Source organism: Aethalodelphis obliquidens, unplaced genomic scaffold (genome assembly GCF_003676395.1).
Source record: "Aethalodelphis obliquidens isolate GAN/ISIS:26980383/991018 unplaced genomic scaffold, ASM367639v1 scaffold21, whole genome shotgun sequence".
Taxonomy (NCBI): domain Eukaryota; kingdom Metazoa; phylum Chordata; class Mammalia; order Artiodactyla; family Delphinidae; genus Aethalodelphis; species Aethalodelphis obliquidens.
In genome coordinates this window covers 26,516,521-26,529,875 of record NW_020837965.1, presented here as the reverse complement: position 1 = coordinate 26,529,875, position 13,355 = coordinate 26,516,521, and the positions used below count along the sequence as shown (strand labels likewise).

General features: G+C 45.0%; 1 protein-coding gene and 1 non-coding gene across 2 annotated transcripts; both read right to left on the bottom strand.

Annotated features, from left to right (window-relative positions):
- Nucleotides 1–2,033: 2,033 nt before the first annotated feature.
- EIF5 (eukaryotic translation initiation factor 5) lies at nucleotides 2,034–10,579 on the bottom strand. The gene is made up of 12 exons (XM_027120664.1): nucleotides 10,315–10,579; nucleotides 9,969–10,180; nucleotides 8,618–8,897; nucleotides 8,427–8,508; nucleotides 7,958–8,130; nucleotides 7,579–7,690; nucleotides 6,406–6,548; nucleotides 5,992–6,150; nucleotides 5,479–5,640; nucleotides 4,988–5,152; nucleotides 4,550–4,684; nucleotides 2,034–4,140 (listed from the first exon to the last, which is right to left on the bottom strand). Exons 3-12 carry the CDS (start codon nucleotides 8,687–8,689, stop codon nucleotides 4,051–4,053), a joined length of 1,293 nt encoding a protein of 430 aa, XP_026976465.1. The 5' UTR covers nucleotides 8,690–8,897; nucleotides 9,969–10,180; nucleotides 10,315–10,579; the 3' UTR covers nucleotides 2,034–4,050.
- On the bottom strand, nucleotides 6,923–7,046 carry LOC113627843 (small nucleolar RNA SNORA28). Its single transcript, XR_003435759.1, has one exon. It is a non-coding gene; the product is annotated as a small nucleolar RNA SNORA28 (small nucleolar RNA).
- Nucleotides 10,580–13,355: the final 2,776 nt, after the last annotated feature.

The window sequence follows — 13,355 nt, the reverse complement described above, 5'->3', positions numbered from 1 at the left end:
AAATGCTACCTCTTAAGACATTCCTCAAAGTCCCCAATTGTTTCCTCCCTCCTCTGAAGTTCCACCCCTCTGTCCTGTGTCTGCTTTGGTCTGCGAGCTCCTTTAAGGTGGGGCAAGGCTGAAGCAAGCGAGAGATGCGGGCCAGGGGTACAGATGCGGTGCATGAGGTTGGCACCCTGCCTCAGATTCTGTCTGGAGCTTCACCCAAGTCAAGCCTGGACCCTGAGAGCTGCTACCTGGCCCTCCCTCCAACAACCACCCTAAGGACCAAAAAGTTACTCCTTATCCTTGCCCTAGGTGCTTCCCAGTTTACAGGACCTGAGAACTGTAGGGTGGGACAAGGTGGAAGCTTACACAGCAAAAGCCATGGGGTCTGGGCTGTATGCGGGTGTGCTGTGGAACCTTCAGCCAGTCTCCTCCTCCTCAGGACTTGTTCCTTCCTTGTGAAGTACATGTTACCTAATGTTTATGTCACCGACCTCACTGGGTACTTTGAAAGGATTCCTTCCCTGGATGTTACAGGACCACTGGGACCAGACTCAACCCAGCCTCATACACTGGCCCTGCACTGGTCAATCCTTATCTCAGGCTGGGCTGGCTTCTGGTTCATGCTGCTATTTACATTATGTTCTGGGCCCCAGGTGGGGCCATGGCCTGCCCTCAGCCTCTGCTCTAGACTGGTCTGAACATCACTGCACATTAAGGGCTGCTTGAGGCAAAAACTGTAACACCCTGAAACTGCTCCAGCCAAAAATAACAGCGCTTTCAACTACCCACTGCTCTCAATCTGCTGTAACCCGTTCTGAATGTCTGCAGGTACCGGCATGAGCTCTTCTTCCCTTTTGTCTCTCTTCCACACAGGGCAGTTTTCCCTAGCTGCCCCACTCAGGCATTACCTCTCCTGCTTGCTGTATTCTAATTGCTGTACACAGGCATTACCATCCCCATTAAACACAGAAAGATGGGCTTCTAGTTTTACAGAGGGCCTGCCAAAACCTAGATGACTCCAGAGCCCAGGTGAATATGCCCCATAAACTCAGAACGCATAACCGAATACTAGTCATTGAGAACAATGTACGAGTCCTGGTTTGGGTTCTGAGGAAAGAACCTCTCCGTGTTATTTCCATATGCTAGTACATAGGAATGGTTCAATTTTCTGGCTGTGAAGAACTAGCAATCTTTCTGAAGACCTTTGTTGGGCTAGGGCTGGAATATAGAACCCTGAGGCAGGTGGCCACAATGCCTGAGCTCCCAACCTCCTACAAAGGCTCAAAGGGACAAATTCTGGAGACTGTGCACAGGTCAGACACAACAACTTTGGCAAGTCTTATGGAGTGTCATTCTTGGAGGAGAAAGATCTATACAGAGTACTGGGGACAGAGAAGATATAAACATGACTGTCCATTCAGGAAAGACAGGACACAAACCACATGATAGTTGGAGAGGGCAGAGATTCAAGTGCACTACTGTTCCTGGTACCGAGAGCGCTTTGAAGCTTTGGAGTGGTCAGATAGGCTGGAATCTGAAAAACCATCAAAACTGACAATACAGGGGTTGGGCAAAATTTTTGCATTTTAGGGTTACTCTTAATACTGGCCTGTGAAGCTGTAGCAATTCATTAGATGAACACCCATTCTCTCTCAAACCTTTAGGAGCCCAAATAGTACCTTTCAAGTTCATTAACCTCATAACTTTAGAAACATTCCTTTCTTAACTAAGGCTAAATGCTATAGCCAGTTATTTAACTATATACCAGACCCACCTCAAGTCCCTCATCAACACCCAGGCAAGATTTTAAGAAACCAGATGAAAGCAGACCTTTTTGGTTTGTAATCAACTTGAGTTACAGAATAAGAACACGAGATCTAAGGAAAGCCACTGTAATGAGCAACATCTGTTTTTGAGTAGGGGGCAACTGCAGAAGGAAACATCCAACACAAATCTGAAGCAACAGCTACAAAAAAGGGGAGATTTCAATGCTTCAATTTTAAAAACGAAAATTTAGGTTAATATTAAAGCAAAGACAAAAAATGATTTTAACGTTGTTTTAATCACGTAACATAGCTGTTTCAAACAGGAAGTTTTAAGACAGTTGAATACAGCAAAGTGAAAGATCACTCTATTAGGATAGCTGCTATGAATAAACTCCTTACTCTGTGGATGTGAATTCCACTGAAAGTTTGGCACTAGACTGAAGAGTGGTCTAAGCCAAAATTTTCTCTTTAGTGTTTAGAAGCCTTGTAAGTTTTCCTTCAGATTTAAGGGGGTGGGGGAGGAAGAAAAAGGGGAAAAGAACCCTCTATAACAGAACCTCATTAGCTTGATAATGGGTATGCTGAATGCAACTTGATCCCCCCAGAACAATTCCAGATAATGGCAGAAATTTAAAACCTAGGTGAGACATGAATTTGCAAAAACCTCTTCTCTTTGGTGCGACAAAGCACATTCCCCTCCAGGTAGGTATATGGCTCTCCTTCAACCTCACCAAAATCTATCAAGAAAGGCAGCTGGAGACCAATTTGTACCTCTCCAGTAAGACTGCCAGGGTTTAATTTCTTAAAATACCAAGCTAACAAGGTTTTATTATACCAAATGTTCATATAATTTCAATGTGAAAAAAACTTACATACATTTGTTAAGGTCTCATTGTAATCTGTGAGATGGATCACAAACAAAGAGGTGAATGATATAAGCCAGTGCTCTCCACGCATTTTGATTCCCAGTGTACTTTTTGTGTAAATTTGCATCCTCAAGATGATTTCTCAGATGTAGTCATAAGCCCTTCTATCAAGTGAGTTTACATCAGCAAATTGGGCAAGCAAATCACAAGAAGTTATTTCCAAACCTAAAGCCCAGGATGGGCTGGGTCAGGCCCTAGTCACCTGCTTTCAGTTGCCATCGTCACAGACTTCCTGGGTATCTCACACTATTCATTGTGAAAATAAAAAACACCCCAAGTCTTACACCAAAATATAGGCTCTTAGAAGTATGCTTTGTTTTTAAAAATAAGACATTTTGGGGGGTGGGGGGAATCTGAGATACAGTTAACACTTGTTTTGGCAAGATAGCAACAAAAACCAATAAAGTATAAGCTATGTATCCAAATGCAGAAGTCATCAAAGAACCAGTTTATCAGGGGAAAAATCCACACTGAACAAAAGATACACTATGTCTAAATATTTTGAAATTGTAATTTGAATCAAGAGTAAAATTCATTGAAAAATTTTGCTCAGTTTTTGCTAGAGATTAAGTGTACCTTTTCCTGCTTCCCCCAAATAAAATGGTAGAGCTTACTTATCACTCCCCAAAGTTTCAGTTTTCTCTCAATATAAAGCAAGAGCTACATACACATAATAAAATGTTTATGTTAATGTAGTAATTCCCCTGGCTCATCCAACGTGCAATGCACATGACTTCAAAGACTACAATTTGGGGCAAGCATAGAAAAAATGAAAAAAAAATACACAATTCAAGTTTCAAAACCTGTTCTTAAAATTATTTAGAGGACACCCAGGTCATTTTAACATCTCAGTAAGTTAAAGGTGTTGCACTGTCATTTGATTATCAGTCCACCTTGGCATGGGAAGAATGTACATTACCAGATGCCAATCTGAGGGACTAGAAATAAGACTTAAAAGTACTAACAGGCTCCAATAATCCTATCAGATTAGATGATGGTGCAACATTTTTTAAAGGAGCCAATTATTTCAGCTTACTTAAGTCATTCAGAGCCAAAAATCTGAAGAACGACCAAAATCAAATCTTTATTTTTATAACTGTATAAATGTGACCCAAATGTGTCCACCACTAAATTTTCAAAAAGAAACATGCTGTAAATAAGCAAACTACATCTGCTCACTGATATGCGTATGGACTCCCTAGATGTCTTGTTGGGTTTAAATACAGACCACTCACAGCAATACATTTTTAGTAGAAAGTGTAGCATGACGTTAAGCCATTTTAGCTTTTGCACATACATGTTGCACTTCTGGCTGATGATGCAGAAAGATTCTCAGCATTACACTGTTAAGCTGGGCTGCACCCACCCCTTTAAATGGCATCAATATCAATGTCATCGTCCTTGTTGTCAGACTTCACAGCTTCAACTTTCGGTACACTGGCAGTCTTTGAATACACCACCTGATAAAATGAAGATTTTTGATTGTAAACCTTTATCCCAGTAAACCCTTGTAAAATAAAACCACTAAGAAGTCAATGGTCAACAAAGGACAAAAACTACCTAGAGAAAGCCATTATTCTTCATGAAAATTTGTGTGTTATGTAAAAAGTAAGTTAACCCTCCGCAGCCTAACAGTACCTTATTTTTATGAACGATCAACCCTATACTTACGTTAAATAAACTCTCCCTTTGGAAATTCAGACAATGTTTATTTGGAATCAATGCCTGGGGGCAGGAGAGATTTCCAGCACCTTTTCTATTAATGTGATTACTTTCCAAATTAAGAGGCTGTATTACCCAATACTGGCATTTTATAATTCTCAAACACCCACCACTAACACTGTATTTAACGATTTCCCCAGCGTTTACCTCAATGTTCTCATCTTCATCATCATCTTCACCACCGGAAGATTCTTCCTCTGCTTCCTTCAACCATTTTATAAAAGGTTCCGCTTTGACACGAATCTCTTTGGCAAGTTCTTTTGAGACATATTTCTTAGAGGCCTAAAAAGTGTTCAGTATAATTTTCTTAGTTCAAGGAATTTAAAATAATGCGAGTCATTTATATAATTGCCCAAATACATCTCTTTGAGGGGACTGGGCCACATCCTAATCTTGACCCCTCAGCAGAATAAATGTATTCAGCACAAGGTTTTCTAGAAACCTTACTAGAAAGCTACCATGATGAGAATCACCCTACAGGTTATACCAGTCAAGCATGTACAGACTAGGTATTAGTAGTTAACTACTTCTTCCAAAAAAGCCCCAATACTTCTAATCTTAAAGAGCCATTTAAATATTCCCCACCTTTTCTGACCAGCTAATGATGACTTCTTCCTCCAAAAGGTCTGCATCATACATCTCCTTCAAGATATGTGGAATCTTGGAGATGAGCTGAGCTTGATGCATTGCTACCACACACTCCAAGCCATGAAGAAGGTACCGTTGAGCTTTTTTGTTGTTGTGACAAAACTGCAAATAAATATCTCGGCATTAACAAGCTTTCTTAGATGTTTTAAGCTGACAATTCTAATATATGTTCTAAACTTACTGCCTTAGAAATTGTTCTTTGAAGCCATGGCCCTACAGCAGTCATTCAGAGAGATCAATGCTTAAAGATCTCTAATTTACTTTACGTATAAGGGACTACATGCACCAATTTCCAGGTACTCCCATTCCTGTTAAGGTAGGTCAATTATCTCCATTTTCAGGATGACAGTACAAATAAACGAGGTTAAATCAGTATTTCCAAGGTCACACAGCTGTAAAATCTTATGAATCTAGAATGATTCGCTTACTCGTAAGAAATGGCGCCTGTATTTCTTAATTTGCTCTCTAATTTTCTCATTAAAAAGAACTTCAGTCAAAACAAGAGGGCCCATGGCTTTTACATCCAGTCTTTCTGCTTCAGCTACAATTTCTTTGTCAGATGAGTCAATAACACCCTCTTCTTTCTTTTTCTGCAAATAAAAGGAAGCAATTCAGTGAGATGGAAGCACATTTTGCTCTAGAGATACCACAGTCCGTGCTCTTACGAACTCTTCCCCTACCTAATTCAAGAAGGTTCTAGGACTTCTAAATAATACACACCTGCCGAAAACAATGCCTGGAACCACCCTCAAAAAAATTTCGGAATAGAAGTAAAGGTGAGACTTGTATTTGAGTATTTCAAAAGGAAGCATGGAAAAAACACAACAAACTACCTGCCAAGTACCCAGCTTAAAGTAATATCTAACAAAGCTCAGGGATGGGTAGAAGCTTATTTAGTATGATCACGAAATGTTTAACTGTTCTTGAAGCAAGCATTTCACCTTAACAAAATCAAACAGGATATTGACACGCTCTTCAACAGTCCTTTCCAAATCATCACTGAGGGTTAAAACTTTCGCGTGGTCACTGATTTCGTCCATTCTTCGCCTTTGAGCTTCCTCTGTTGTATCCTCCCCCCAATCATCATCTTCCTCTTCTTCCTGTTTTTAAAAACAAAACTGCTTGGCCAAAAAAAACGACCTTATAGGTAATAAAAAGAAATCCCAGATTTCTAGTCAACAACATCAACTTCCCACTAAACTTGTGTTCACATTAGTTTAGTCAACGAATAGCACCTGGAACCCAATATACTGATGTATTGTTCACTGAAGAGCAGTTCATTTCTGCTCACCTCAACCAAAGGTCACACTGTACACAATTTTAGTGCCCACCACACCCATCAACCTTGCACTGACCACAGCATGCGGAGGACTGATTTCACTGGGTGGTGGTGGTGGTGGTGGTGTCTCACTGCTGGACATGGAACCATTTTCCTTGTCTTTGCCCTTTCTATTTTTCTTTTCCTTCTCTTTCTTTCCTGTACCACTGTCACTATTCTCTACAGGGACAAAAAGGAAATAAAGTTTAGTACCGTAACTTATATTACACCTCATCGCCCATCGTGAACATTTAAAATCTTGCCCTTTTGCTTTGAAACCCTCCCCTCAGAAAACCACACACAGAATGCTACCTATAATTCTAAATGAATTCACAAATCAATTTCATCCACTATATTTCACAGGTAAGCAACTCAAGCTGAGAATGGAAATGTCCCTACCTATCAGTGGTATTAACTATTGGGTAAAATTAAGACTGAATGGTAATACCTCAGAAGACCAGGTAATTAAAGTGGCACTCACGACCCTCTCCTTCCATCCGTCATGAACTTAAATAAGGGTATTTCTTAACCGCACTTTAGTCAACAGCTGGAACACTGTTTAAGCCTATATAACGGCTCGTCTCACGGAGAAGAGAACACCGGAATAGGTTAGACTTTCTTGCTATAGCAAGCTCAAATTGTGTCAGAGTTTTGATCATCTGCCACAGAGTGTTGCTTGCATGCTCTAAAACCACTTTAGCTTAATGAGCAAAGACCCACATTTACAAAAGTTTTCCAGAAGTCGATCCTTTACTAAGATCCCATTACAATTTGCTTTACAGTATGTCATACATACTAACGTCTTGAAAATCGAGAATGTGGTACAGTTTAATTGGCAGCCTGTACTTCACCTTTAACAATACATAAAACAGTACATTTAACAAAAAAGTTCAAAATTCAGTGAAATATGGCACAATGACTAGAAATTTCTTAAACAGTTGACCTTTGGACAACACAGGTTTAAACCGCACAGGTCCATTTACATGGAGTTTTTTTTTCCTCAATAAATACACACTACAGTTTCACACCATCCATGGTTGGTTGAACCTTGGATGTATAAGGCTGACCCTATTGTTATAGGCAAATTTTCACTTGTGCAGGTATTCAAAGGTCAACCTCACTCCAGTTTTACAGCAGTAAAGAAACTTCCATTGTTTCCATCTATCAGGTGCTTTATGCCAAGATTTTAGAAGTTATCATAAGCACTTACCAGGTGGGTTTTTGAGAATGAATGTGCAGAGTTTATGATGTGTGTCAAGCATGCCTCGATAGCCACAGGCCTTACAAGAATTACCTATTGTTTGTTTCTTTGGATTGACATGCTGCCAAAAAAGCAAAAATAAGTTATGTCAATCATAATATATGATGAAAATTCTGTGAGGAACAAAATATGAAAAGATCTAACCATCAAGAGGCATCTAAAACACAAGTCTAATATCAAAATAATTTCTTTTTTTTAACATGAAATCAGTATGGAAATACCTGCAAAATGTGATGTTCGCTCTGCCTTCCCGGGAACATAATTTGCTGACATCACAGAAACAGATACAGTTTTTTCTTTTACTGACAAAAACCTCAAAGGCACTCACCAGATCCGTTTCAGGATTCTCACACTCAGGACAAAGAACAAATTTTTTAATGAATCCATCCAACATGTCTTGCAGCTTATTCGCCTCATGAGATCCATTGACAATGTAACGGTCATTCTTAACATCAAACTGGGTCTGTGCTCCCAGTTCACAACCAAAATATTTGGTGGGATCTATTTGGGGGAAGAAAATCTGTTCATTACAGTTAACTAAATTGATCTTTGGCTGCTCACCCTCATTTATACAAATATCACTCTGTATTTTTAAGTTGCTAGGTTCAAAAAATGTGTTGCCCAGATAGTTTTTTATACTAGTAACAACTAACACATCAATGAGTTTTAAGCCCAAATTTCCACTCGACCCAGAAGTTAACCAACATACAATTCAGGCAAGATTTTGCGGACCAGAAATTATCAGGTTTGTGTCAATAAAATGCCTCTTTAGACTTCTTTCAAGAGGCATTACTTACACGTTGGAGGCCGATTAAGCGCTTTGGCTACGTCAACCATGTTGACTATAACTGTCTTGATTCCATTTCCTTTGCCCTCAACCTAAAGGAAGTAAGAAGTTTAATTTTGCGCGTCTACCCCGGGAGAAGCAATCTTCAATAATCTATGAAGAAAACTTAGGACTTGCTACTAAAATGAAGATGAACGTTACCTTGGCAATCAGACGGGGCATCTTGTAGCGATAGAACTGGTCTGACACGCTGCGGTTGACGTTGACAGACATTTTGGCTTATTAGTGGCTTTATCAATAAGATGAAGAGATCTTTGATTGCAACTTTTTGGTATCCTCTGTCTGGAGAAGAAGGGATGACATAAACGACTGCAAGAGTTCTCGGTCTCTGACATGAAAAATTTTTCGCCACTGAGGCTGTAAGCTTCTTGCTTGTATGCTATGTTTCCCCAATACAGGTACCAATGGCTGCGCAACAGCTCTGAAAGAGAGAAGAAAGAACAAACAAATCCCCCACGTTTAACGCGATCCCTGCATTAAGACACCTCCCTGTCCTTTCCGTTTAATCACACCTAAGGCTCCAACGTTAAAAGCATCTGTGCTACCCAAAAACCAGTTCTCAGACTCACGTAACACGGGACACCTGCAGCAACATAAAAGGCCTCCATTTGGACGCAGATGTGATTCTGGGAGCCACCAGACTAAAACGACAACCAACTACGGCGCTTCAGCTGCTCTGGGTTTTTATCCCACCAGTCACCACGTCAACGGTCGGCTTCGGCCGAGGAGCCGTGCTTTAACGGCCGCCGAGGAACGAACACAGACAGGCGTCTCCTCTCCCCAACCCAGTCCGCGTTGTCAACAAACTTGTGATACATCCCTCGACGACGAAAGTCTGTACAACTGTTCTTCACGGTCAAGTTGCGCCTTCGGCAGCCAGGGCTTACTCCAGAGCCACCCGTCCCCAACTACACCCACGGAACGCGGCCTCGCGGGACGCCGCGGAGCGTGCGCGGACGCCCGGCCCCGACCGTGACCCCCTGTCCCTTCTCTCTACGCACACGCACCCGCAACCTTCGCTCCCGTCCCCGCGCCCGTCGTTCCCTCCAGGGCTGTCAGGGATGAGCCGGAGGCCCCCGCGAGGCGGGAGCGGCGGAGGCGCAACGTCGCCAGCTTCTCCGGCGCCCGCGGCAGCCCCGCCATGTGCGCCGCCCGGCGGGGGAAGCGAAACCGGCCGAGGGCCGCCGGCCCGGCCGCCCCCGCCCCGCCGCGGCGATGACTCAGGAATGCAGCAATTAGGCCTGAGTCAGCCCCGGGCGGCGGCGGGCCCGCGCGGCGCGCTCCCGCGAGGCCGGGGTGGGGTACAGGTGGGGGTGGGGTACAGGCGGGGGCGGGGGGCGGTGTGAGGACAGGAGGGGACGCGGCGCCCGGCCCCGCCGCCCGCCCGCCCAAACTGCGCCACACACGCGCGCTCCCACACACAAGCGCGCGCGCGCGCGGGTCACGCGGCGCGCCGCCATCTTGTGCGGCCGCCATCTCCCCGCCGACTCACCGTTTTCGTCAAATAAAGACATAAACCCAACGCTGCTCGCCCGGGACTGGGATGAAGTGAGGCGCGCGCGAACCCGAGTCCGAGGAGCGGCGGTGGAGGCGGCGGAGGCAGCGCAGCGAGCAGCGGCCGGGCCAGGCGCCGCCGAGCAGCGGGGAGGGGCTGTCCCAGCGACGTCCGGGGTCCACACCCTTCAGCGCCCGGGGCCTGGCGACCTGGCGCGGAGAGAAGGCGCAGTGAGCCGCGGGCGTCGGGGAGCCTTCCCCGCCAGCCAGCGGCCCGCGGAGGTCGAGGGTGCAGGGAGAACGGGGGACCGGGCCTGGGGCTTCCGCCCCTCCACCGGACTCACCTCTGGAATGTTCTCGCTGTGACTGAACAACGCCGCCGCCGCGCTCAAGCTACCCTCGGCCCCAGCGCCCGCCCCCCGCGCCAGGCCGCACAGCCCATTGGCTGGCCGTCCACCCGAGCTCGCTCGTCATTGGCCAGCATTTCGCGTCAGTCGCGTCTTTCCCCGCCCCTTCTGCTTCCTGAGGCTCCGCTCGCCGCCTCGGCCCGCCTCCAGCCCTGCAACCCGGCTTCCTTCTCTCGCTTTCCCCTCCCCCGCTTTTCCCAGAGGCCTTCGCGGGCTCGCGAGAGTGGGCGGGCCGCGGCGGGGAAGCTCTGTCGCTGTCTCGCGCTTTGTCGGTTTGGGCGCTCGAGGAAGATGGCGGTTGGCCCCCCTCCCCCGCTTGTTTGGCAGCGGCGTTGCGGCTCCCGAGGCCGCGTTCCCGCACGAGTTCCCGCTCCGGGCGGGGGAACTCTCGGGGGTTTCTCTCTGCCCCTTCCGTTCCTTGGGGACGCCCGTCGTCGAGTCTTGAGAAAGAAGTTGCTTTTCCTCCCCACTCCCCTAGGCCTGGGCAGAGGGCGAAGGTTGGAGGGCCTGGGTGTTTCGTCCCAGGTGCCGCCTTTTATCCTCCGAAGCTCAGGTGTGCGTGGCCGCGGCGATCGTGACTCAACCGCCCGCCTCGCTCCCTCCGCAGCGCCCGGCCTGCAAGCCTAGTTTGGCTGGTCGCTCACGTCCACCCGTTTTCTAAAGAGGAAAACACCAAATTAGTTCGTAACTCCGGGGCCTCCTGAACCGATCCTGGGGCTGGGGGGAGGGGGTCCTCCATGTTCTCGTGCTCCACCGTCACTTTGCTGAAAATAAGCCTCACAACAGGTTACCGTTTGTGGAATCCTCCTCTCCAGTGTTTACAAATTGACCTCCTTGCCCGGCAAAGGAAAGCCGAAAACAGGTGTTCCTAACGATGTTCCAGTGTATTCGCTGGAAAACGATTACTATTTACAAAGAGCCTCTCACATTTTAGTTCTGTTCATATGATTACAGAAACTCGCCAATTCTTTCAGATACTTAATATTTTGTGTAAAATTTCGGTTGCGACTGTAAAAATGCACTGAGTCCACTCTGAAATGTGAAAACATACTTGACTCTAGAGCAAGAGCCAAATAACTGAGCGGTTGCAGCAGTGTCCTGGGCGGCAGTGTGGTTTCCCGGATCTGGATGAAATAGCAATGTTACTGAGGACAGGGTGAGGTGGATAAGGGGCTGACCTTTGTTTTACAACATTCGAATTTGCAAGGTTAGAATTGAAAGATGTTTTGATTTTTATCAAAGTTGAAGATTACTCGGACATGGTTTTATAAGCTTTGTAAACCACTTAAAAATTGACAGTGTCGGTTTCCCTGGTGGCACCGTGGTTAAGAATCCACCTGCCAATGCAGGGGACACGGGTTCGAGCCCTGGTCCGGGAAGGTCCCACATGCCGCGGAGCAACTAAGCCCGTGCGCCACAACTACTGAGCCTGCGCCCTAGGGCCCGTGCTCCGCAACAAGAGAAGCCACCGCAATGAGAAGCCCGGGCACTGCAACGAAGAGAAACCCCCGTTCCCCGCAACTAGAGAAAGCCTGCATGCAGCAACGAAGACCCAAGGCAGTCAAAAATTAATTAATTAAAAAAAATTGACAGTGTCAGTGGGGAGAATTAATCAAAGGGATGATCCAGAATTGAGAGAAGTGATTTGTTCATTGCTGCAGGGGCTTCTGTTGTAATCACACAGTGTATACGTTGGTGTGTAATCGTTAAACCAAATGCATAATGCTTTATGGGTACCCGGGTTCCCGTCAGACAAACTAGAAAGATCCCAAATGCGCTTCTCTGGTTCTCCCTGGGGCTTGACTTAGCAGTACTGAAACTGAGTTTTTGCATGGCTGCAGACAAATGACATTATTTTAGAAACTTGAAAATGTGGACATGAAACTACCTGAGGTTAGAGGCCTGCTTCCACAGAAAAGTTTTTTTTTAACAACTAAATACAAAGTGATCACTTTTTTGTGTAATGTTTGATGGCCCCATATTTAATTTCATTAAAGAAGCTTGTACTAATTTTAACTTTAATTTTTAGTATGTGTACCATTCATTGTGTCTAATCATGGACAACGTTTAAAAACAACTCAAACATAACCATTTGTTGAATGCTTCTCGTAACCTAGGATTTTCGAAGTCCTTTGAATACACTATCTTATTTACTTCTTTGACCCATGAGGAATTTTTATTCCCATTTTACAGATGAGCAAATTGAGGCTTACCGGAAAAAAGCAACTTGCCGAAGATCATACACTAGTAAGTGGTAGATCTAGAATTTAAACCCAGATCTGTCTGATCACAAAGTCTGTTCCCTTAACCATTGTATGACACAGCCTCTCCAGATGAATATAACCATAAATAAAACTAGTCAATTTGCATGTGTAATCCCATTTAATTCTTTAACAATTATGTGAGGGAGTGTTGTTATGCCCATCTTACAGGTGAGGAAAGAGACTCAGGAAGGTTAAGTAATTTTCCCAGTCACCTGTCTAGTAAATAGTTGACCGCGTTTGAACACTAGCTTGACGCCAAGCTCATTGCACAATTGCACCTCCCATTTCTGGGTCTCCACCACCTTTGGCTGCGTTTTTCCCCCAACCAGGTGCTCACAGTTTGCTAAATAATGGGTACTTGGTGCTTATGAAATCCTTGTCAAATGAGTGCCCGAATTAATGCATTTCAGGCAATGTCCTGGACGGCAGATATGAATAGCTATCGAAAAAGTAAGTTATTAAATTGGCTTTACGATTGTTTAGTTACGGGTGTCTGTGAGTCTCTTTAGCATGAATTAGCCCCCGTAAGCAAGATCAAGTCTGTGTGGACTGAGAACCTTGTGCTTCTGAGCTGAGGGCCACTGAGGGGACCAAGGCATTGCCCTCTGTGATGGGCCTCCCTCTATGACATCCCTCTCTCAGCTCTCTCTGACCTCTAGCATACTTCTTTTTTTTTTTTTTTTTTTTTTTTTTTTTTCCGGGCCTCTCCCTTTT